The sequence below is a fragment of the Trichechus manatus genome, unplaced genomic scaffold, assembly GCF_000243295.1.
Source record: "Trichechus manatus latirostris isolate Lorelei unplaced genomic scaffold, TriManLat1.0 scaffold00056, whole genome shotgun sequence".
Lineage (NCBI taxonomy): Eukaryota > Metazoa > Chordata > Mammalia > Sirenia > Trichechidae > Trichechus > Trichechus manatus.
The window spans coordinates 9,077,129-9,103,400 of NW_004443992.1; the positions used below are offsets into that span (position 1 = coordinate 9,077,129).

At 41.8% G+C, this 26,272-nt stretch overlaps 1 protein-coding gene across 1 annotated transcript in view; it reads right to left on the reverse strand.

Annotated features, from left to right (window-relative positions):
- The window catches only part of MPP4 (MAGUK p55 scaffold protein 4), a 40,469-nt gene extending 19,386 nt beyond the window's left edge, over positions 1-21,083 (reverse strand). The window contains exons 1-10 of the mRNA XM_004378226.2: positions 21,008-21,083; positions 20,062-20,183; positions 17,160-17,237; positions 13,524-13,604; positions 11,017-11,148; positions 10,343-10,424; positions 8,687-8,772; positions 7,036-7,107; positions 5,962-6,158; positions 1,166-1,230 (exon numbers count right to left, since the gene is read on the reverse strand). Of these exons, the coding sequence (XP_004378283.1) occupies positions 1,166-1,230; positions 5,962-6,158; positions 7,036-7,107; positions 8,687-8,772; positions 10,343-10,424; positions 11,017-11,148; positions 13,524-13,604; positions 17,160-17,237; positions 20,062-20,183; positions 21,008-21,083 (991 nt within the window). The remainder of the gene's footprint in view (positions 1-1,165; positions 1,231-5,961; positions 6,159-7,035; positions 7,108-8,686; positions 8,773-10,342; positions 10,425-11,016; positions 11,149-13,523; positions 13,605-17,159; positions 17,238-20,061; positions 20,184-21,007) is intronic.
- Positions 21,084-26,272: the final 5,189 nt, after the last annotated feature.

The following is a 26,272-nucleotide window of genomic DNA, read 5'->3' on the forward strand; positions in this document are numbered from 1 at the left end:
CCCTTGTTCTGTTTGAATGACTGCCTCTTGATCTATGTACAGGTTCCTCATGAGCACAATTAAGTGTTCTGGAATTCCCATTCTTTGAAATGTTATCCATAATTTGTTATGATCCACACAGTTGAATGCTTTTGCATAGTCAATAAAACACAGGTAAACATCTTTCTGGTATTCTGTGCTTTCAGCCAGGATACATCAGCAATGATATCCCTCATTCCACATTCTCTTCTGAATCTGGCTTGAACTTCTGGCAGTTCCCTGTTGGTATACTGCTATCATCACAATTATGTAAAATACATATCCAATTATCCATGAAAATATTGTCAGTATGAAGAAATTATGAGTGTTTTCTTCCTTTAAAAATGTCTTGATAGTGTCAACATATCTTTCCAATGGGAAGGTAAAGAAAAAGATATTCTTGGCTTAGAGAAGTGAGAAATAATAAAGTGGATGAGAGCTCATCATAGGCAGACCTGTGACATTGGTACTACTGTCTTCAGTGCCCTTCTAGTCTCTTCTCTATGCCCCTCTCCTGGCTTGCCATCTCCTTCCTTAACTCCTTTCTAGGGGCTGCCTGGGTGCCATTTCTGAAGGGCCTCCCTCAGCTGGCTGCCACTGGCCAACACCCTTTAAGGCAGTAAGTTATTCACAAGCATTTGCCACTGTGGATCCCCTTACTAACCATTCTCCTATCCTATTTGAATAGTACTGTCTAGCAAAGTAGCTGCATTTATTAAGTAATAATTCAGTCCCATATTTATTCATCAAAGACACACAACTGTCATTTAGGGCTTCTGAACTTTGTGAGATTTAGCCCTTCTAAACTGATAGAACCTAAATTAAGGTTTGTGTGTGGCTATGCCTCCTTGCTGGCAGTACATATATAGTATATATTCTAGCTGCAGAGATCTCTGGGCACTTCAAGTTGGAGAGAGATGACTCAAGATACCACTGACACAGGAATATTTGCATTTTCATAAACTGAAAAATTTCCAAATCCAAAGGAGCAAATGTCTATGGTAGGTTTTTACATAGCTGCCAGGGATGTTATTTGGGGCAGTGGGGACATTTAGAGACCCTCTCTTGTGCAGGAAGCCAGACCTGGGAGAGAGTGAGCAGGCATCTCATGATGCACATGCTGGGTTTGCAGAATCAGCATACTCACAAGTAGTTGATTTGAGGCAGGAATGGGGCTGGTAAGGCTGAGACCACCAAAATTCTCGTTGCTTTCTATGCAAAAATAAATAAAGAATCAACCCAGGGGAAACACACGCAGAACAACCACAAACAGAACATCTCCTAGCATTCTGCTGCCTCCTCCCAAGTGAAAAGGTGATTCTCTGAACACATTCTCTAATTACATAGCCTTTCTCACCACTTTTCTGCCTTTCAAGATCTTTTCAGAGCAATGCATACTTAGAGTGAAAATCTGGCCCATAACTATTAGTTCACACACCGCAGAGCATCAGCAAATTACCCATGATACCTTGCCTCTCCAGCATGTCATCTCCTCTCATCTGGTCTCATTAGAATTGTCATCACGTGTTGAGTTCCAGTTTCCCTCCCAGACAGTTTGACACTCTCAACAGTTCTTTTAGATGACTCTGCTTCTTCCTTGATCTCCAGAACCAACCCCAGGGTACAGGACAAGGCCTCACATTTTCTTGGCACCTGAAACTTCTGTTGACTTGTTCTTCCTCTCATGCTTCCCCCCACCCTCAGCAAGTCCTTTGAGCTGGTCACCTTTTCCTCACCTAGCCCAAAACAACTTTCTAGGAGAAGTTGTTCTTCTCTCCCTTATTCAACACTGTAAAGTTTAGAGCAACAGACAACCTTGAAGATCACCTCATTCGTTGCTATTCAAAGTGAGGTTCCTGGACCAGTAGCATCAGCTTCATCTGGGAGCTTGTTAGAAATGCAGAATTTCAGGCTCCCACCCCAGACCTTCCAAATAAGAGTTTCCATTTTAACAAGACCCCCGGGTAAGTCATATGCACATGAAAATTTGAAAATCACAAACTGAGTTGAGTCTTTCTCAAACTTTGGAGTGTCCCTGTGGTGTTTGTTAAAAATGCAGGTTCCTGGGCTTCCGAGATGTACTGAATCAGATTATCTGGAGATAAGGCCAGGGCATCTGATTTTTGAAACAAACTCTCCATGTGATTCTTATTCACACTAGAGTTTGAGAAGGGCCAATTTAGTTCATCCTGCTCACTTTAGAAAGGAGGAAACAGATGCAGGGAGGTTAAGGAGTGTGGTCCAGGTTGATCAGTTAGCAGCAAAAGACATCTAAGGTATAGTTGAATAAGGGTTAGACTGGGATTTAAAAGACCTGGGCTCCAGTCTTGCCTCCCTTCCTTAGGATCTTGGACAAATCTCCTAACCTCGGAATCTTAGTTCTCCATTTGTAAAATGGGGCTAAGATCCGTCTAGAACATACTACATGTTAAAGGAATTATAAGGACTAAATGATATGTAAAACCTTACTGTAAACTCTTAATTAGCATAGACAGGTAAGGCATTCTGATTCATTAATTATTTAAAGACGTAATATATGCATGTAGTAAGATTTTTGAACAGTATAAAAAAGTAAGCCTTCTTTCCTTCCATCTTCCCAGGTTCATGTGCGTTTTTCCAGAAATATTCTGTGCATAGTCAAGGTACTTTAATTCACAGCATATGCAGGACTGGAATCCAGTTCCTTGAGTCCTAGTCAGGTGAGAAGGGGGAAAGAAATAAATTGTTTGTAGATATATGGACCTCACTGAGGCCCTGAGAGATTAAGTGACTTCTCAAAGGCTGTATCAGCCTGTATCCCCTGCAGACTTCTTGAGAAGGTGTGGCAATGGATTTGGTTTTAACACTCTCCTCTTGTTCTCCAAGGGGCCTCCTAGTTTTCTGAATGAGAATCAGGGAGACTTGAAGGGCCTGTTCTGGTTCTGTCCCCTGATGAGACATTTGTGGGAACTCTGCTTATTCTCTGTGGGCTGTAGTCATTCCCCCCTACACCCCGCCACCTAGAGTGATTTGAACACCTGCTACCTCCTTCCCAGGCCTCCAGTGGCCTGGACCACCCCTACCAAGGAGGTCCAAGAGGTTAATAGCACATCAGCTTGGGCAGCTGCCACGAGAGTTTTCTGAAGAATAAAATAAAGCTACCTCATAGCAGCAAAGACTGCTCAACAGAAAAAAAAAAAAAAAAAGTAAACTCAGAATTACAGCAAATAAAATCAGTTACTGATATAGTGCTTTTAAATAAAATGGTTAAGTTCTTATTTTCATGTTATATTTTCACATGCAATTACTAAAGGCAACACAAATGTCTGTTCCTTCCATTGTCCTTTATTTGTGTACTAATCCAATAAACCTATAATTTCTGCGTGCTCCTGGCAAGACCCCTACCCAAGCCTCATCACCACTTTCTGCCCTGAAACCAGGAGGCCAATCTCCTTATGCCTTTATCCCTGTGGATGTCCCCAGAGCTCAGGTCATCCCTTATCCTCTATGCACGTTAATCCCCCATAAGGCTCTGCCCACCACCCATCCCTGCCTGAAACCCTTTCACACACCTTTAAGATTCACGGTATATCTTCAGCAAAATCTCTCATACCTCAGCCTCTTCTTTGATTGAGCCCTTCACCTTCTTGCTCTAACTGAAACCTAGCTCTCCCTGAGGTTACTGCTTCCCCTAAACTTTTCAAGAGGTGGATGTTTCCTTTCCTACTGCCAGTTGTGTGCTGATAAACCAGCCCTGGGGGTTGGGAGGAACCCTGATTTGTAGATTTTGCCAATTTCTGTAGTGTAAATACAGTGTAGTATCATTGTGGCTGATTTCAAGCTACCACCCTGACTTCACTGAACATAGATGTGGCAAGAGACAATTGGCTATGTTAGCCAGCTCCAGCACCCCACTGCACATGACCCTCATTCCACTGCATCTGGAGTGGGCAGGCATTGACTTGGGCCACTTCCAGACCATTCTGCATCCTCCTTAGAAGCCCACAGCTTTGAATGTCATCCCCCTAGCTGACTCCTCTGGTAGCCATCTCCTGCTCATTACCATACTCTCCAACACTACCGAACCAAACCAAACCAGTTGCGGTTGAGTCGATTCTGACTCATAGCAACCCTATAGGATGGAGTAGAACTGCCACATGGGTTTCCAAGAAGTGGCTGGTAGATTCCAGCTGTCGACCTTTTGGTTAGCAGCTGAGCTCTTAGCCACTGTGCCCACCAAGGCTCCAACACTAGTCGGTCATAATTCTTAGTGATTTTTATTACCTACATAAGTATCTCTTCCAACATCCTGGCTTCTCAGTTCCTTACCTCCCCTCTACCAGTGACCTTCCCCTTATCCTACCTCATCCACTCCCTCCCATTGTCATACCCTAGACCTTTTCATTACTGATAGCTGCAATCTCTCTCTAATTTCAATTTCCAGCATCCTTTTCTCTAACCAATACCTCCTATCTTTCTAACCCTAATAACCTAATCCCCTAGGAATCTGTTGATCTTTTTAACCCATTGATTAGTAGTTGCTAATAAAGTATTGAGCTTACTAACTCATCTCATTCATCTTACTTCCTTTTCACTGACCCTCATCCTCTTCTTTTCCTCTCTCCTTCCTGAATAGCTGAAGTTCCATGGACCACCATTATACTCACTCCCTTGGCCCTCTCTTGATTAACTGTTAATATCCAATTCTCTGTCTTATCTGGACCTGTACCCTGGAAACTGACAAGAATCACTTCAAATTCATGACCTTTAACCTTAAGGGAGCCATTAATGCTGATCAAACTATATGTACCATATCCATTTACTCTCCAGCTCTTGTAGAAACTTCAAGCTTTTGCCTCTTTCCTTCCCAAAACCTCCTTCTCCATCCTTACTCTCAGCTTATGACATGGCTTCTTTATTCACTGAGAAAATAATAGCAGTTGAAAGAGAACTTCCACAAGCTCCCACCGTATCTCAACTGTGCCCACATGCTTTGCATCTGCCCCCCCCCCCATTATTATTACTATGAATGAACTGTTTATGCTCCTCTATAAGGCCAATCCCTCTACTGGTATACTAGATCACATCCCCTTCCTGCCTGCTCAAGGGCATCGACAACAGCAATTTTCGTTTTTCTTACATAAAGATTTCCCTCTCAACTTGATTATTCCCACCAGTATTATTTATTCCATCTAAAAAAATTATCTCACACCACCCTACTTTTCCCTGTATTTCCCCACTGCTGTGTTCTTCTTTATACCAAAACTTATCAGAGTTTTCCATGGTCATTGTCATCAATTTCTTTCCTCCCACTCTAATAAGGATTTTGGCTCCAACCTTCCACCAAAATTGCTTTTACTGAGATCACCAATGACCTCTATATTGCTAAATCCAAGGGTCAGTTCTCAGTCCTATCAGCAGCAGTTGATACAGTTGATTAAGACACTATACTGTCTTGATTTTCATCCTGCCTCCTGGGTCATTCCTTCTCAATCTTCCTTGCTAGTTCTTTCTCTTTTTCTTGATCTCTTAACATTGGCTAAGCCTTAGGCCTCTTCTACTTTCTATCTACCCACACGCCCTTGGTGATCTCATCAAACCTCAGTAGCACAAGGTGAGGGTGGTGGGTTGTGATTAAGTAACTGAGATGTCAAATCAGCCTTGAAAGGTTAATAGAAGGAGTTAGAGCTACTTTGAAAATAGTAATTTAGTTTCCCAAGTTGTTTTCTCTCTTTCCTAGCTGGTATGACATTTCTGGCTCCCTTAGTGATTAAGATGCTTAGGGCATATTGATAAATTGGATTTGGATTTGTAAGCCTGTGTGTGTGTGTGTGTGTGTGTGTGTCTGTGTGTGTCTGTGTGTGTGTGTGTCTCTTACATTCATCTTAGCTGCAACAACAAATACCTGAGAAAAACATTTCCTGACGGCCCAGTCATGAGTCTAGGAGTGATAACTTTTCTTACCTCTTAAGAAGGTGATTAGAAGGGATTAGCCCAGCACAGGTACCAAGGTCTGAGAGTCTCCGGGCCTGCCACCAGAGGGCATCATTCTGGTCCACAATCTGGAGGATGTCTCCCTTCCGGAAATGCAACCCGGCATCCGCACAGGGGATGGCAGGATCCTCCTGGGGCCAGTACTCAGTCATGGCACGGACGTACACCTGACAGCAGGTGGATAATGATGCCATCAGAAGAACACTTGTCCACTGGTTGTCAAGACTTACAACCATTTCTCCCATTCCCCACCTACTGCTCCTATCTTTCCTCTCCACCCTCACTGAAAAAGAGAACATGCCTCTGAACTGAGTCTAAAGGACATGAAAAAAACATGACTTTGGTAATAGAATCTCTTGGCTCTGAGAAAATTCTGTCACACTTCCACTGTTTCTGATGCTGTTGCTTGGCTTTTTGGTACCTCCATCCCTTTTTATCGTATTCATTTACTCATTTTGCCTCTCATGTCATCAGTATTGAACAAATTATACAACATAATATTGAAAAAATGCTCAACACATTATAGAGGATACTATCATGATAAAAAAAAAAAAGAAAGAAAGAAAGAGAGAAAAAAACCCTTGCTGTTGAGTGGATTCTGACTCATAGCAACCCTATAGGACAGAGTAGAACTGCTCCATAGGGTTACCAAGGAGTGGCTGGTGGATTCGAACTGCTGACCTTTTGGTTAGCAGCCAAGCTTTTAACCACTGTGCCAGCAGGGCTCCAGAGTACCATGATAGATAGTATATAGTCAGTTACTATTATCGTCATTTGGAAAGTCCCTAGGTGGTGCAAATGGTTTGCACTTGACTGCTAACTTAAAGGTTGGCAGTTCGAACCCACCCAGCAATACCATGGAAGAAAAGCCCTGGTGCTCTGTTTCTGTTAAGATTAGAGCCAAGAAAACCCTATGGAGCAGTTCTACTCTGTAACACATTGGCTCACCATCAGCTGGAATCTGCTCGACAACAACTAATAACAACAACATCTTTGTTATTTGGGGAGATTTACTGTGACTATGAAGACTCAGTAAATTCTTACCATCTTCTGGCTATTAACAGGAGGATCAGAAACTGGAACCACCTTGAACATGATTGTGCCATGAGACATGGCCTAGAAAATGTCAAAGGAGGAGAGATGATAAATTGCAGAGTTCTGGGGCTCAGCAGATAGAGTTGCAACCGAATGGACCCAGGTCTAATGGTGACATCCCCCACAGGAACTCTCACAGTGTTCAACAGCTAACTGTAACCACCCAGAAATGGGGACTAGAAAGCAGTTTAGCTCTGTTTCTGCCCTGCTATGGGGCTCCAGGGCCACAGGTCTGCTTAAACCCACACTGAGGGCTGGCCTCTCTCAGGTATCCTCTATCTCCCTGGCACCAGGAACACCCAACCCAGGCATTACCTTCTTCCCACAGGCCCTGGGCAATGTCTTTCTGACATCCACTCCTCCTACCCTCACTCAGTAAGCATTCCTTCAATACCTATTTATGCACCAAGCCCTGTGACAGACATTGAAGGACCAGAGGTTAACAAGACCTAGTTCTTACTGTTAGGAATTTCATAATCCCACTGTCCTAGCAATGTCAGGACTAAGATGGAAGCATGTGTGTCTGGGATCTACAGTACTTTATGCTTCCTTTGCAGCACCTTGTATACCATGCAGAATCTTGCAGCAGTGGCTTGTAAAATATTTAGGTGCTTTGTATACTCTTTATAGTACCACCCCTCACCTCAGTTTCACCTGTGTGAAAACCTAGGGTTCCCTGAGGAACCCAGTTTGAGAACCACTCATCTATATTAATGTATAGTAATCAACTTCAGGCCCACACTTGGGATGTGCATGGTGGGAGGTGGGCAGGGCCATGCTGCTATGACTACTGGCAGCTAAACTGTGATGCAGGGAGTGGTTGGAGGGGTAGGAATGAGAACCTAAAAGATCAAATGCCCGTATAATTAGCTCACAAAGCTCCAGCTCAATCACCAAAGGACAGTGGCAAGGCTAGCAAGGACCTCCCGCTTTCCCTATGCTACCCTCTGGTAACTTGTTGCCTCCCTCAAACCTGCTCTCAAGGAGAATGTTAAGCAGGTTTCAGTTGTATAAAAACGTTAGAAGAGTAAGGGGTGGTTTGGAGTCCCTAGGTGGTGCAAATGGTTAATGTGCTCATCTGTTAACCAAAAGGTTGGAGATTTGAGTCTACCCAGAGGTATCTTAGAAGAAAGGCCCAGTGTCTACTTCCAAAAAATCAGCCATTGAAAACCCTATGAAATACAGTTCTACTCTGATACACATGGGGTTGCCATGAGTCAGAGTCAACTTGATGGCGAATGGAAAGGTGTGGGTTGCTCAGGTTCTCTCACAATGTCTCCCACAATGTCTCACTCTGCCCACCCAATGCTTCATTTCCAAAGGAGCAACACAGGTGATGAGCGGCCTGATCTGAGGGGCCTGGCAGTCTTCCTGGGGCTAACGGAGCAGCTTGGGAAGGGAGGCCTCCTAGCAGGGCCAGAACTGCCAGGGGAAGGGACGAGGTAGGAGTATAAGATCCTACGGCCTGGAGAGAGGACGCTGTCAAGAGGCACCCAAGTCCCTCTCACACTACAGTGTGCACACTATGGGCTTGATGGGCCCAATTCAACCTTTGCTTTTGACTAAGTCATGAACAAAATGGCTAAGTGGAGGCTGTTACCAGAATATGGATCACTTGCTCAGGGTCCAGTCCCTCAACTGAAACTCCATTTACTTCCACCAGTTTGTCTCCAGCATATAACAACCCTAGGCAAACATGAACACAAAGCAAAGAAGGGAAGAGAGAAACAGGTGAAATCTGAAAGTAGCTTTCCCAATAGCTATTTAACAAACTCACTAACCCAAGCATGCTCTAAAACTTTTAAATTTGTTATGAAAGAATAACCACAAGTACATGAGAGTTCCATCTTCCACCTCTTCACCAACACTTGGTATTAATTAATGGTAATATTTTCATGTTTGCTAATCTGATGTTAAGGAGCCCTTGTGGAGCAGTGGTTAAAGCTCTTGGCTGCTGACTGAAAGGTGGGTGGTTGGAACCCACCAGCCGTGGGAGAAAGATGTGGCAGTCTGCTTCCGTAAAGATTACAGCCTTGGAAACCCTATAGGGCAGTTCTACTCTGTCCTATAGGGTCGCTATGAGTCAAAATTGACTCGACGGCAGTGATTTTGGTTTGATTTTTAATCTGATGTTGTAAAATGGAACCAGAACACTGGTAAGAAGATAGTACTAAAAGTAAAGATGTCATAAACAAAAAAACAAACCCATTGCTGTCGAGTTGATTTTGACTCGTAGTGACCCTATAGGACAGAGTAGAACTGCCCCAAGGAGCACCTGATGGATTTGAACTGCTAACCTTTCGTTTAGCAGCCATAGCTCTTAGCCACTATGCACCGGGGTTTCCAAAGATGTCATACTCATGAGTAAATAAGTGAAAGGGGGAGAAAAGTGATTCTCCAAATGTAGAGAAATCTGGGAGTATGGACTACTCCTTGAGAAATATAGGGCAAAACAGTGAAGTTGTAAGAGAGATGAGACAAGTAGGAGGATGTTGTCATGGAACAGAAATCAAAGGTGATGAAAACTGCAAGAGTGTGGTCAACATCAAATGTGGTAGAGAGATAAAAATAAAACTGAAGATGAGGGAATGGCCAATAGACTTAGCAACTAGGAAATCCCTGGGGTAATTACCATTAGAATGTTGGGGTATAAGTGTGCCACGTGCCAGGCTTCAAGGGCTGTGGGTAATGAGGACAGGGGCAGCAGGTATAGAATCACTCATTTCAGGGCAGCAGGTATAGAATCACTCATTTCAGAAACACGTCAATGAAAGGAAGAAAATTCCATGGACTGATAGAAAGAACAGGCAAAATGCATTTGAAAATGGAGAAAAACCATGCTTTTTTGAAGCAGGAGAACCAAGTGAAGAGGGAAAGTCGGGAGTACAGGCAGACCTGGGCTTGAGTCCTGGCTCTAGCTGTGTAGCCTTGGGCAAGTTAATTACTTAATCTCTTGAGCCTCAGTCTCCTCATCCATAAAATGGCATGATAATATTTACCTTATTAGATTGCCATGAGGATGTAAATGGAGAGAAAGAATATTAATGTGGTGCCTAGGATAAGAGGGACCCGAAGAAAGGGAATAAGATTTCTCTAGAATATATTCGTTCTTTCCTCTTCATTGCCTTAACCAAGCAATGGGACTTATTAAAGCCCAGACCTTAGTTGGAAAAGAGAGGTTCCCCTGAAAAGAAGACTAAACAATTAATAGTTTCCTATTTTCTGATCACACTTGTACCCTGCTGCTCCAGCTTACCACTCCTCTCAGCCAGCCCGCCATGGATGATCCTGGCCACCAGGATGTCGCCTGTCATCTCATGGCGCTTGATGGTGGCTCCCTAAAGAGAGAGAACAACAGAATCCCACATAGTGCCCTGATGCCTGCCAATCATACCATGTTGTCAAAAAGGAAAAGCCATTCAACGTTGGCCTCCTGAGGCCTCTATCCAACCACATAGACAAAAAAGAATCTAGTTAGATCCTTCCAAAGATAAAGAAAGTTCCCACAATTACAACCTAATTAGAGAAACTATTCTTAGAAAATCAAATTAATACCTGACTTTGCTTCCCATTAATAGAAGAAAAAAAATGCAAATGCATTGGGCTTGAGTGAAATATATGTGCACATCAGAGTCAAATAAGTAAATAAAATACATATGTCTTATTTCTTACAGTTCTTTCAAAAAAGAAAACACTAAATAGAAATATTTTCTTATGGAAAGCATTAAGACATGTAACATGTTTAAAAGTACAAGCAAGAATTTTTCATTGTTAAGTTTGTAGCCACTCTTATCACGAGTTCATCTCACATTTTCTGAATGCCCCAAATTATATGTGTGACCACAGACAAAAATACTAGATACTAGAGACAACTTAGTTCACAATTAACCCAGGTATAATTCAAATGAAAAGATAAAATGATTTCCTTACGAGGGGCTGTTGATTTTTCACCAAGCTAACAATCCTCACTGCTTCCTCACTCTCAGGGATAGTGTCTGGCAGTGGCGGGAGCAGGGGTTCAAAATCTTTCTGAGCCACAGTGTCATGGGCATTGAGCAAGGCCTGGGAACAGAGAAGAAAAAGGTGAACAAACATCACACACAGGATGTTCTCACGTAGAAGATGGTGACTCAATACTACGTAGCACACACACAGCAACTACCACCACCAACACGTACATGCCAGGCACTGTGCTAAGCATTTTATGTAGATTAATTCACTTCATCTCACAATAACTCTTGAGGCAGATACATTTCTCATCTCCATTTTACAGATAAGGCAATGAGGCACAGAGAGGTTAATACATAATACATTCTTTCATTACTGCTAAAATACACTATTCCATGACTGTCTCATGTCTTAGAAACTCATGTAATCCATGATGCTCCTATGGAGCTTGAACTACAAAGCAACTTTTGTAATATTTTTCCTAATTAAGGCAGAATGAGGGGCAGTAATTAAAACATTTTGTTGGTTTAATTTTTCAGTAACACCCAAGGGCCCATGTGGAACAGAATGAGAAAAAGTAGTGCCCTGGTTTAGGGTTTGATCAAAGAGTTCCTTCTATGCCTGCTTTGTTAGGATTTCATTGCATGGGCTGGGAAAGTTGTCATTCTTCAGCCCTGACTGAGCTCGGTGGACAGAAATTATTTGGAACCCAGAGGAAGTTCTCTAGGTAGTTTCTCCTGTTGATAATATTTCATAACCAATGGTTATCCTGTGATCTAAATTTTTTTACTCATAAATTCCATTGCTCCAAATGCAGACATTCTCTTAAAGTTCTAATTTGTTGATAAATTGATCTCAAAATCTTTAAGTACTAAGAGGTAGTTTTCTGTTCTGTAATCAAATGTCCTTCATACAACTTCCATAGAGCTAATCATCATTATACTTTATGTTCCAAATACTGTCACCCACTTTATCCAAAGTTTAAAATACTCTCAAGTTGGAAAGGAAGCTACCCTGATTTCCCCCTAGAATTTTGAAAGGACAATTGCTTGGGAAACAGAGAACCATGGAAAGATCTTGATGACACCTCATAAATATGGGAGGTTGGCTCCCTGACTGACAATATTGGGTCAGTCACATCTGAGTCCCACATCTCTGAGTGCATTTTGTTGGTCACCCGTCATTATAGACTGAATTGTGTCCCTCCAAAATGTGTTAAAGTCTTAACCCCCGGTACCTGTGAATGTAACTTTGTTTAGAAATAGGGTCTTTGGAGATGATATCAGTTAAGTTAATATGAGATTATCTTAGTTATCTAGTGCTGCTGTAACAGAAGTACCACAAGTGGATGGCTTTAACAAACAGAAATTTATTCTCTCACAGCCTACTAGGCTAGAAGACTGAATTCAGGGCACCAGCTCCAGGGGAAGGCTTTCTCTCTCTGTTGGCTCTGGAGGAAGGTCCTTGTCATCAGTCTTCCCCTAGTCTAGGAACTTCTCAGCACAGGGACCCCGGGTCCCAAGGACTTGCTCTGCTCCTGGCACTACATTCTTGGTGGTATGATGTCCCTCTCCTCTCTGCTTGATTCTCTCTTTTATATCTCAAAAGAGATTGACTCAAAACACAACCTAATTCTATAGCTTGCGTCCTGCTTCATTAACATAACTGCCTCTAATCCTGTCTTATCAGCATCACAGAGGTTAGGATTTACAACACATAGGATAAATACATCAGATCACAAAATGGAGGACAACCACACAATACTGGGAATCATGGCCTAGCCAGTTGACACATATTTTTGGGGGACACAATGCAATCCATGACAGAGGTCATACTGAAGTTACACCAAAGAACATAGCGACCCTGTAGGACAGAGTAGAACTGCCTCATAGGGTTTTCAAGGCTGTAATCTTTATGAAAGCAGACTGCCACATCTTTCTCCCATGGAACAGCTAGTGGGTTTGAACTGCCGACCTTTTGATTAGGAGCCAAGTGCTTAACCATGGTCCCACCATGCTCCTCATACTGAAGTTAGGCGGATCCTAATCCAATCTGAGTAACTCCTCATGCTAAAAGAGGACACAAAGAAATAGAGATGAAGGACGCTGTGATGCTGCAGCTGCAAGCCAGGGAACGCCTGGAGCTATCGAAGCTGGGAGAGAGGCAAGGGACAGATTCTTCCTCAAAGCCTTGGAAGGAATTAACACAGCCCACGTCCTGATCTTAGACTCCTAGCCTCCAGATCTGTGAGATAATACATATCCGTTCTTGTAAACCACCTAATTTATGGTATTTTACAGCAGCCCTAGGAACCTAATACACCCATGTACACATGGGGTCGCCATAAGTTGGAATTAACTTGAGGCAACTAACAACAACAGTAATAGAGCATGAATTCAGAGAGCACAGTTTCTATCACATTTATTTCTCCTTCCCAACCTTGTCTGTATCCAGATGGGCACACCTTATCTATTTTAGCAAGCACTTGCCTTAAAATATGGAGCCTGCAGGATTTGTCTCAGCTCATGGATCTCAGGGGAATTAGGAATTTCCCATAACAGCTCCATTACCTGGTTGATGGAAAAGCATACATTATGAAATTTTAAAAAATCACCTAGTTACCCTCAAGGAGCCCTGGTGGTACAGTGGTTAAGGGATTGGCTGCTAACTGAAAGGTCAACAGTTCGAACCCACCAGTCGCTCTGTGGGAGAAAGATGTGGTAGTCTGTTTCTGTAAAGATTATAGCCTTGGAAACCCTATGGGGCAGTTATATTCTGTCCTATAGGGTCTCTATGAGTTGGAATAGACTCAACAGCAACACATTTTTTTTTTTTTAGTTACCCTCAACCAGGCTGGATAATAGATTTACTGACTACTGTGGCATTGGCCAGAGCCCTAGTGGCACAGTGGTTAAGAGCTCGGCTGCTAACCAAAAGGTCGGCAGCTCGAGTTCACCAGCCACTCCTTGGAAACTCTATGGGGCAGTTCTACTCTGTCCTATAGGGTTGCTATGAGTCAGAATCGACTTGATGGCAAAGGGTTTTTTTGGGTTTTGGTGGCATTGAACTAATAAAAGCTGTTTTGAAGATTTCTTTTTCATGTGTAAAGTCAGGGCCTGGCATCCTTCCTTATTCATTAAACTTTCTTACCAGCAGGTAGAATCCAAGATTTGGGATAGATCTAATGTCCCCAGGGCCCTGTCCTGGCACAACACAGGCTTGGAGAAAGAATGAACATGATTTCCTAATACCATATGTAACAAGGCACTGTCCTGCTGGTGGCTCTAAAATAGCTGTTTGCTGATGTGAATGCTCTAAGGGCCGGTTAGGCAACCTGAGTTTCTCCAGGTCCAGGTTTGAAGTATCTAGTGAACTCAGGTAGCTTAAACCCATGGGATGTTCGATTCTTCAACTGAAAAATGGGAATAGTAATTTCTATTTCAGGCTTATTATTTAAGTAGCAATTTTAATGTTTGTTGCAATAAAAAGAAGTGCTAAACAGAATAAATTCTAATCTCCTTCCTGTGGTTTAGATGTGGACTTGCTTTCTGACAGGACATAAAACTGTTCAAGACTTTAATCAGCCCCATGAATCTTAAGCAATAGAGCACTGTTACATACAGTCAAATGAAAACACGCAGTTTACAAAGCTATGCTCCATTCACTTTGATTACAACTGAATAAAGTATCATGACTCTTCCCTGTAGACAATGGAGAACTGTTTGAGTTGTTGATTACTGAAATTGAAGGTAAAGTTTCTTTTTTTCCCTTTTTAAAATATAGTTTGGGCAATAAATAATAATAAAACAGATCCTCGTTTATTTATCCATTCAACAAATATTTATTGAGCACCTACTATGTGCTAGTGCTGTTTTGGGTGATGCTAATACAGCAGTGAACAGGCAGACAAAAATTCCCATTCTTGTAGCGCTTACACAGACAATAAATAAAACATACAGGTAAAAAAAAGTTTTCTCTGATGGGGAGAAGAGTTCAAATGAAAAATACACCACGGAAAGTGGATAGGGAATGTTAGGAGGGGGTTGGAATTTTAGATAGGATGGCAGGGCAAGACTCACTGAGAAGGTGGCATTTGAGTGGAGACTAGAGGAGATGAAGTAACAAATTAACAAATTGTGTGGATATATGGACAAGAATGTTATAGGCAGAGGGACGAGCAAGCACAGAGTTTCTGTGGCAGGAGCATGCCTGGTGAATTCCAACAACCGCAAGGGGCTCAGTATGGCTGGAGCAGAGTTAGCAAGCAGGAGAACCATAAAAAAAAAAAAAAAAATCAAACCCTTTGCCATGAAATCGATTCCAACTCATAATGACCCTAGAGCACAGAGTGGAACTTCCCCACAGGGTTTCCAAGGCTGTAAATCTTTACAGAAGCAGACTACCACAACTTTCTCCCATGGAACGACTGGTGGGTTTGAACTGCCAACCTTTCAGTTAGCAGTCAAGCATTTTAACCACTCTGCCACCAGGACTCCTAGCAGGAGAGCAGTGGGTATAAAATCAAAGAGGTAATGGGGGCTAGACGATATACAGCTATGTAAGGACTTTGGAGTTTACTCTGAATGAGATGGGAAGTCATAGGATGGGTTTGAGCAACGAAGTGACATGATCTCACTCACGTTTGAAGAGGATCTCTCTGGCTGCTCTGTTAAGAACAGACTATAGACGGGGGAGAGTAGGAAGAGGAAACCAAGTAGGAGGCTATGATGCAATAATCTATGGAAGAGATGATGATGGCTTATATTAGGTGGCACAGTGGAGGTGGTCAGATTCTGGATATATCTGCGTATATGATAGAGCTGATAGGATTTGCCATCAGACTGTATGTAGGGTATGAGAGAAAGTGAGAGTCAAAGATGACCCCAAAGATTTTTGCCTGAGCAACTGCAAGAATAAAGGTGTCATTACTAAGACAGAAAAGGCAAAGAGCAGAGTAGGTTTGCAGGGGGTGGGAGGAGGGGGACCAAGGAGGAAGCTCAGGAGCTTGGTAAAATAAGGAGAAAGCAGTTGGACATATGAGTCTGGAATTCAGGGAAAGGGTCCAGGCTAGAGATATAAATTTGGGAGTTACTGCTCCTTTGTTGTTTCTATCACCAGGGCCATATTTTCCAGCTACCTATCCTTCTTGTTTCCAACTTTCGCATTCCAATCACCGGTAATTATCAATGCATCTTGATTGCATGTTTGATCAATTTCAGACTGCAGAAGTTGGTAAACATCTTCAATTTCTTCATCTTTGGCATTAGTGGTTGGTGTATAATTTGAATACTAGTCGGATTAACTGGTCTTCCTTGTAGGCCTATGGATATTATCCTATCACTGACAGGGTTGTATTTCAGGATAGATCTTGAAATGTTCTTTTTGACGATGAATGCGATGCCATTCCTCTTCAATTTCTTATTCCTGACATAGAAGATCATACGATTATCCAACTTAGAATGGTCAATAGCAGTCCATTTCAGCTCACTAATGCCTAGGATGTTGATCTTCAAGTGTTCCATTTCATTTTTGACAAGTTTCAGTTTTCCTTGATTCATACTTCATACATTCCACATTTTGGTTGTTAATGGATGTGTGCAGCTGTTTCTTCTCATTTTGAGTCCTGCCACATCAGTAAATAATGGCCCAAAAGCTTTACTCCATCCACATCATTAAGGTTGACTCTACTTTGAGGAGGCAACTCTTCCCCATTTGTATTTGGAGTACCTTCCAATCTGAGGGGCTCATCTTCCGGCACTGTATCAATGTTCTGTTGCTATCCATAAGGTTTTCACTGGCCAATTTTTTTCAAAAGTAGATCACCAGGTCCTTCTTCTCAGTCTGTCTTAGTCTGGAAGCTCCAGTGAAACCTGTCCACCATGGGTGACCCTGATGGTATTTGAAATACCAGCAGCACAGCTTCCAGTGGCACAGCAACACACAAACCACCACAGTACGACAAACTGACAGACAAGTGGTGGAATATAACCTACCACACACAATTAAAAACCACTTACTATATGTATAATCATCAATCAGATCTTTTCCATTAGAGCCTTTAATTCATTTAAACTAGCAGCATTGCATTAAAGCTCTGCTATTCTGTAGACTGCAAATCACCTTACCTCAGAGGATAATGCCTGTGCGTGGGCTGTGTCAGGAACTGGTTTCTTTTCTTTAAATTCCTGGAGGCAATCATAAACCTGCAGAAGGGCATTGGTGGGAGAATGGCGGATAGATAATGACTATTAACATTTTAGATTTAGGGCTCTGAAAGGGAAGAAACATTGTAGCCATCAAAGAGAAATGGACTCAGGCTTGGTGGTTCTAATGCTTCAAAGTCTTAATTATTGGCTATCACTGCAAATTGATCTTCTCTAAGTGATTTCACTGATAAAAAATTCAAATTTTTACTCTTGTAAAACCAAGTATCCACCACCTGTCTGTCGTACTATGGTGGCGTGCATGTTGCTATGATGCTGAAAGCTATACACCAGGATTTCAAATACCAGCAGGGTCACCCATGGTGGACAGGTTTTAGCAGAGCTTCCAGACTAAGACAGGCTAGGAAGAAAGGCCTGGTGATCTACTTCCAAAAATTAGCCAATTGAATCCCTATGGATCACAACAGAATATTGTCTGATATAATGCTAGAAGATGAGCTCCTTAGGTTAGAAGGCACTCTAAATGTATAATGATTGAATGCAATGGAATTGAGCATACCAACAATCACGAAGATGGCTCAGGACCCAGCAATGTTTCGTTATGTTGTATACGGGATCGCCATGAGTTGGAGCCCACTCTATGACAACTAAAAACAACAAAGTAAGGGTATGGTTTCTGAGGCTGCGGCCAGTGGGGACATATGACAAAGCACAAAGGGGTATCTCAAGGGGTGAGATCTTTGGGGCCAGAGATTAGCGAGGGGCTCTTCATGGGGCATCTGCAAAAGTCATGTGTGTGTGGCTCAGGGTCCATCAGAGGGTCTGAACAGGAGGCTGGACATGCTACATACACTCACCTCTACTCTGCTCTAGGCTTTTGGGTGTTTGTTTCCTTTTCCTACCTTAATTTCCCAGTAAAAGTTCATTTATAAAAATTCCAACTTGGTCTCTGCCTACTGTTAGAAATTCTTTTCCCCCATACCGGGATCTAGGGCTGAGCTGAGTACAACAAAGTCAGCCTAGCTCTGCAGTGCATTCCTTCATTTTATTTGGAAATTTAGTTTCTCTTACAGATGGAAAGGCCACCTCAGCCCAGCCTTTCTCCAGATCTGTGATGGTGGTACTTCCCTGCTCTACCTCAGGACCGCTGCTCAAGGCAGGTCAGTTGACTTCTGTACTGGTTTACTTGGAAGTGATTAAGGCTGATCGACAGATGAAGGAAACACAAAGTACAAACAGCCTCCCAGTGGTGAGTGAGGGCTATGCCTTTAATAAAATTAAAACTCCTGTCCTAGCTGTTCCCAGAAGAAAAAAATGCTTGATAGAAATCTGGTGTTTTAAAACAAGTGGAGTTAGGAGTACTTCTTTGTCCGTGTTAAATATGTTGTCAGTTTCCTCTTATTTTAAAGAATGTAATATTAACATGCATCATAAAACTGATTACATTTCACATTTAAGTGAAGGAAACACACATCTTCCAAAAATATATTCAAAAGGATCTTTCTCAATAATAACATTTATTCAAAAGAACAAAATTATAGTCAGATAGTAGGTGCTATTGTATAGTGCATAAAAATTTAGCTAAATTTAAAAAATGCCTAAACATAACTGCAGATATCTCATTTCCAGATTTTTTAAAAAACGAAGAGGAATAATTTTTTAAAAAAATATTTATTTTCCCGAGTTGGCCTCAAGGACGAAAGGTTGCAGATTGCTGATAAGGGTGCCACTGATGGCCACTCATGGTGGATGTTTTGTGATTCCAGGGGACCCCCAGAAGAAAAAAAGTTGAAGGGAGGAAAAAAAGGAGCTGCCATATTCCTTTCTACCTAGTTAACCCCTTCCTACGAGCCCTGGTGTCTCAATGGTTAAGCACTTGGCGGCTCAAATCCACCAGCCTCCCCATGAGAGAAAAGACCTGGCGACCTGCTCCCAGAAAGATAACAGCCTAGGATCTAAGATACAACTATTGGTGTCTTCTTGTCCAGCACAAAGGAGAGTTAAGAAAGCCAAAGATGCCAGGGAGCAATTAATCCAAAGGACTAATGGTCCATATGAACCGCAGCCTACACAACCCTGAGACCAGAAGAACTGGATGGTGCCCGGCTACTGCTACCTAGTGTTCTGACTGGGATCACAACAGAGGGTCCCGGACAGAGCAGGAAAAAAATTGTAGAACAAAAAATCAAATTCACAAAAAAGACCAGGTTTATTAGTCTGACTAAGACTGGAAGAACCCCCAGGACTGTGGCCCTAAGATACCCTTCTGAACTGGAACTAAAGCCATTCCCAGAAACCACCTTTCAGCCAAACCATAGACAGCCCCATAAAATAAACAATAAACCTGAAAGGAACATGTTCCTTAGAACAACCAATTATACAAGATCAAAAGGGCAACATTTGCCCAAAAGCAAAGACGAGAAGGCAGGAAGGGGTAGAAAATTAGGACAAAAAAAAAAAAAACAGGGAAACTAGGACGGGAATGGGAAGAGGATTGTCACATTGTGGGAAATGAAACCAATGTCATGGCACACTCTATGTACAAACTAATGTGACACTAATTTGCTCTGTAAACTTTCATCTAAAGCACAATTAGGAAAAAAAAAAAAGATTACAGCTAGGAAACCCTATGGGGCAGTTCTACTCTGTCCTGTAGGGTCACCGTGAGTCGGAATCAACTCCATGGTACACAACAATCCCTTCCTAAGACTAGAGCAATGCCTAAGCTAAGAAAGCTAAGAGGTTTGTGTAGTTCTTTTCTGAGGATTGCCTTTTAAGAACTTTTTCCACGTTGCAATTTCTTTCCCACTGACAAGTGACACTGTTGGGTTAAACAAGGGCTTCCAAGCCATGAAGTTCTCACCTTTAGCAGAGCCTGCAGCCACGGGGAGTGGAGGAGATCATACAAGAGGCACACTCCGTTCACATCTCGGCTGTAGAACAGGTCCAGCTCCTGTAGCAACACCCTTAGGACTTGGGAGAGACCTGGAAGAGGGAGAGAGCAGCGAAGGGGTGGTGGGTGAGGTGGAAGTAAGGCAGGTCTAAATGTGAAAGGTAACTCAGACAGCTGGGGCATGCCATGGGGTCTCGAGGAGTGGAAACAACACTGGATGTAGTGCCAAAGGATCTGGTTTCAAACCCTGTTCCATCACGTACCTACTGTGTGAACTAAAGAGGGTCACCTAACTATCTGAAGCCCAGTTTCCTTGTGGCAACATGAGAATATCCTAACTTACTTGGAGCATTGTTGCTAACATTAGATGAAATAGCAGACAATGTACAGATTTAAGATATTATAAGAGCAATATGATTGCTTCCCCCTGAAACATCTTATCAGCCTTTGGTATATTCCAAAATTATCTAGTTCTGTCTTGGATACTCCTCTAACTCAAACATAGAGCCATTTGTCTTTACCTTTTCTCAAAACTGTTATTGCAAGTGTTACTGAAAAACTCTAACTCCCAATAGGTTTTTAATACAAATTTCAGAATTCCACTGAATTATGGGACTAAACAGATTTTAGTCTGTTTTTTTTTTTTAAACAAGTATTTTCATGGAAATTCTATTTGTTGCAGTGATATTTTTAATGTGAACAGTTTATGAAGTGTTCTAAGTTTTACATAAAACAAAACATAGATGACAAAAAAAACTTTTGAACCCACCATGTCAATTTCTTTCCTTCCTGCCTTGAAAATTGCTTGCAGATTTATCATTAATGTAAGAATCACAGTAAATTGACTAGAATTTCTGTCCATTCATTTGATCACAAATTTAGACTGGTATTATAAGGCTTTCAAGTCTAGACATACCGTTCTTCGAGTTGGTTGCCGTAGAAAGTTTCATGTCTTCCTTTGGAGGATCTGTTCCTTTGTCTGACTGTATCATTTTCCCTGCTTGAGCTTCCAGAAGGAATTCAGAACTGAAAAGCAGATCAATAAACAGCACATAGCTTACACAGCTCGGCTGCTAACTAAAGGTGAACTGTTCAAACCCACCAGTGGCTCTGTGGGAGAAAAGATCTGGCGATCTTCTTCTGTGAAGATTATAGCCTGGGAAACCCTATGGGGCAGTTCTACTCTGTCATATGGGGTCACTATGAGTCAGAATTGACTTGAGGGCACCTAACAACAACGAGCTTACTCAATCATGCTGGCCACACCATTCTTAGCATGTTGTAGTATATTTTCAACAGCATTTATTGAGCAGGTCAGGCACCATGCTAGACACCGGAATGTACATAGAAGAAAACACAGTCTCGCCTTTGAGGAGCTTACTCTCAAAATTAACCATCGCCAGCTGTGTGGAAAAGAAACTACTGTTTCATAAAATACTCCCTCTTCCCTCTTTTTAAAACAAGGATCAAATAGTGTATTTATCTTCCACCCTCTGTGCCTAATTAATTTTATCCATCATTCAGAGCTCAGAAGAGCCTTCCCTGCTGGACTGTGTGCAGGTGCCCCACTCCCTCTTGTTGCACCCTAAAGTTCCTCAGAGCATTGATCATAATTGCAAGAGTTATAGGTTACTGCTGAGGCCTACTCTTAGAGCTTATTTTCTATATAGGTTTAGGTTAGGTTTAAAGACATAGAACCCCAAAATAAAAGTGATTTAACAGGGTGGCATTTTATGTCTGTAATCTCAGAAGGTCCCTTGGTGACCAAGAAAATCCTATGGAACAGTTGTAGTCTGCAGGATATGAGTCACCATGAGTCAGAATTGACTAGACGGCAACTAACAACAACAGGTTTATGTCTTGCTCATGTAAAAGTCCAGAGGCAGAGACAATTGCCACATTCAAATTGTGGTGTTGGTGAATAATATTGAATATCCCATGGACTTACAGAAAAATGAACAAATCTGTCTTGGAGAAAATATAGCCAGAATGCTCCTTAAAAGTGAGGATGGTAAGACTTCGTATTGCTTACTTTGGACACATTAACAGGAGGGATCAATCCCTGGAGAAGGACATCATGCTTGGTAGAGGGTAAGTGAAAAGGAAGAAAACCCTGAACAAGATGGATTGACACCAGTGGCTGCAATAATAGGCTCAAAAATACCTACTGTTGCAAAGATGGCAAAGGACTGGGTGTTTCATTCTGTTATAGAGTTGCTATGAGTTGGAGTCGAGTGGATGGCACCTAACACAGAGACATTCCGGGGCTGGTAGGGCAGCCTGGCTCCATGAAGTCCTCAGAGAACAGACTTAATTTCAGCTCACTGCTCCACCACCCCTAGGGTGTGGTTCCTTCTCATCTTCTTGCTCCAAGATGGAGTTCCAGCCATTATCACTTCTACATTTCATCTGACAGGATGGGGGAAAGGATTAAGAAAACAAGGGCAAAGGGAAATATGCCAGATGCTCTTTAAGAAAGTTTCCCAGAAGTTGCCCTACACAATGAGGAATCACCTCCTGACCCGCATTACATTCAAATGCCCCAGTGGACTTCTATGTTGCTGAAAAAAATCCCGTTTATACTTATCTGACCCTAGAATCCAATTCTTCTTCACATATAAACACAAAATATTTTTTGCAATATTAGTATGCCCTGAATTTTTCTGGAATGCTGTTGTTAGGTGCCCTCAAGTCAGTTTTGACTCATAGCAACCCTGTGTACAACAGAATGAAATACTGCCCAGTCCTGCACCATCCTCACAATCATTGCTATATTTGAGCCCATTGTTGCCATTAGCATGTAAATTGAGAAATGATTTTACTTTGTTTTTCTTGGAAATTTATCAAGTTGTTCGCCATTGCATAAAATCATATAATACAGTGAAAACTGTGAGAGCGGGAACTCAACGGGACTGCCTTGTTTTTCCAGATTTCATAAGTTTTCCGCCTTTGACAGGGTGCAGTCTTACCATTTTTCTCTCTCTCTCTGTTAGTGGAAAATATTTGAGTTCTCCTTCTCTGATAAGGTTCTGCCTTACCTACGTTCTGCCTTTCACAGGTTTTACTGTACTACTCACAGTATTTAGTGTACCACTGCAACACACTGCTCTCAGTTAGTATATGCAGCAGGACTCAAAGCTGCTGCATCCTTGTTGGATTTTTGTACAGGTGCAAACATTAGCTACTTCATTATACCTTTTGGTGTAGTGATGGCCCGTATTTACACACTGAAGTACACAATGCTTTATTATCAACTAATTTTCTTTAATTTTTCCTTTTTATTTTTATTGTTATTAGGGCATTTTATGGGCTTTAAATAATGTTTTGTAGGTAAGCGTCTTAGTTTGGGCTCCTGGAGGATCAGACCCAGGGCATGGATTCTAGTGCAGGTAACTTATTTGGGACATGGTCCCAGAAAACATCAGCATGAGAGTAACAAATTAAAGCAGGGAGGGAAATAAAGCCAGTAAAAGGTGTGTTATCAAACGAATATCCACTATGGGCAATTGGAGGAACAAGGGAGTGGGGTTATTTACACCAGTGCTTGCAGTCATTGGTTGAGGCTGTTCCCAGAGAGCATTAATTCCCCTGGCCCGTCCAGTCTGCCACACTTATGTCTTCAGACAGTGAGTACAGGTGCCGGCAGTTGGAAGCTGGCCCAGAGTGCACCAAAATGGCAAAGATCGAGGAGATATGGGCAGGGCACTGACAGCATTTGCTACAGTAGGATACCAAAACCAAAACCAAACCTATTGCCATTGAGTAAATTCTGACTCATGGCAACCCCATGAGTAGAACTGTTCTATAGGGTTTTCTTGGCTGTAGTCTTTATGGAAGCAGATCACCTGGCTTTTCTTCCATGGTGGGTTTAAACCATCAACATTTAGGTTAATAGTCGAGTGCAAACCATTTGCGCCACCCAGATCATTATTATGTTATTTCTAAAGGTTCAGACAGTGAGAAGAGCAACATAGAAAGCTTTATAAAATTCTAGACAGTGGAGGAAAGGAAATGTATCAAATAAGTAATTTGTTTTGGACAGCATTCTAATTATAAAAAAAGGCACACTGTTGCCACCTGTATTCATGTAGTGTCAGCTTGGAAAACATTTTCCAGATAGTACATATGTACTGATGAACACTGTTTTAGTTTGCTAAACATATGTAACAGAAAAATTTCAAGATATGTTTGATCTACCAAAAAAAACCAAAAAACCCCAACGACGACGACGACCAAACCCGTTGCCTTCACGTCGATTCCGACTCATAGCAACCCTATGAAACAGCATAGAACTGCCTCATAAGGTTTCCAAGGAGCGGCTGGTGGATATAAACTGCTAACCATTTGGTTAGCAGCCAAGCTCTTAACCATTGCACCACCAGGGCTCCATGTATTTGATCCTACTGCTCAAATATTGTTTTTATATTTTCTTATTCTTCTCCAATGTAAACATATACATATTTTTATCATATTACATATGATAAAATATCATATTACAATAATCTTGTAATATGTTTGAGGCTATAAGAGAAATTTGAACATGGATAGGATATGAGGTAAGGAATTATTTGCTAATCTGTTAGGTGTGATAATAGCATCATAGTTATGTAGGGAAAAAAAAGTCCTTATCTGTTACAGCCTGATATATTTATTAATGAAATTACATGTCTGAAGTTTGTTTTAACACTCCTGTAGCAAAAGAAAGCATGGGCCATAGATGGAATAAGATCAACACAATGTTGATGATTGTTGATGTTGGGTGATGAGTGCATAGAGATTCATTATAGTATTCTACTTTTGTGTATGTTTGAAAATCATAAAAAATATTTTAAAAATCATCTTGAGCTCACAATTTTGCATTGGTCCCTCTTTACATTACTTATAAACATTTTCCTTTGTTTCTACTTCCATTCATTCAACAAATATCTATCGCATACCTGCTGTGTGCCAGGTTCTTGGGATACAATAGAGAGCAAGATAGACCCAACCCCTGACTTCATAGAGTTTACAGTCTGGTTGGAGACACCTAATCATATCAGTCCCCAGCTCAAAACATCTTGCTTATAGAACAGAGTCCAATTCTCTGATTCTAATCTGGTATTCGAAGCTCTCCAGGACCTTTGCAGTGGCATCTCCAGTCACTTTCACACACACATTCTTTTCCAGTCTTTTCTAGTTTGCTAGATCCTACCAAAACTTGGTATCATTATGAGTTTGCTTTACTCCACCACCACCCACCCTGACCAGCTCCAACGGAGTCAGATTAAATCATTGCTTTTCCGGTATTCTATTTTTTTTTAGCCTCTATTGAATCGTTTAGCACAACAGTTGTACATATGACGCATCTTCCTCCCTAGAAGGGAACGCTTCCAGTGTAGGGAATTGAAAAGGCAGACAGGGTGCCTGCCACACAGACAAGTCAGAGCAAACACATGGGTCTGACACCAAGCCATCATTTTCAGGCAACCTCTTAAAATGTGTTACCCTAAGGCCAAGACCAATCCATCACCAATCATATGTCCTTGATAAAACAGTAAGATTACATAAGCCAACTGTTTGCACATTGTAAGGTGGCCCACATTTCTTCCATATATTGTGCCCGGATGACAGCATGTTGAACTAGGTCCATTCACTCAGTGGATGGGGGCCCTAGGGACTGTAGATTCCTGAGATAAATTTATTATGAGGAGACTGTGTTTTATAGACTGTGATTTCTATAGTGGATTTTAATTATTAAAATAGTTTCTAATAAATCTACAGTCATCTCCAGGTCTACACACATAATTAATCCATATACTCTAAAATGTTCATTTTGACTGAAAGTTGCAGCCACAGAAGCATAAACAGTAATTTTCAACTCCACAACTAAGGTGAATCCTAAAAACTGTTTGCCTGGTCATGCTCAGGTTCCTATGACAAATTCATAGAAAGAAACCCCATAAAATGATTTTCCCTCCTTCCAGGTAGCTAAGAAAACTATTGCAACTTATTGTCCTCATAGCACACACCATTCTCCACAATCTTCTTACCCATTTACTTGTTCAGTGTCCATAACCAGTAATGTCTGCAGGGGTCTGGAGAGACCTGGCTTGTCTTCATCACTGCTGTAGTCTCAGCACCTGGAACAGTGCCTGAGTCATAGTAGGCACTCAGTATTTTTGGGGCCCTGGTGGCGCAGTGG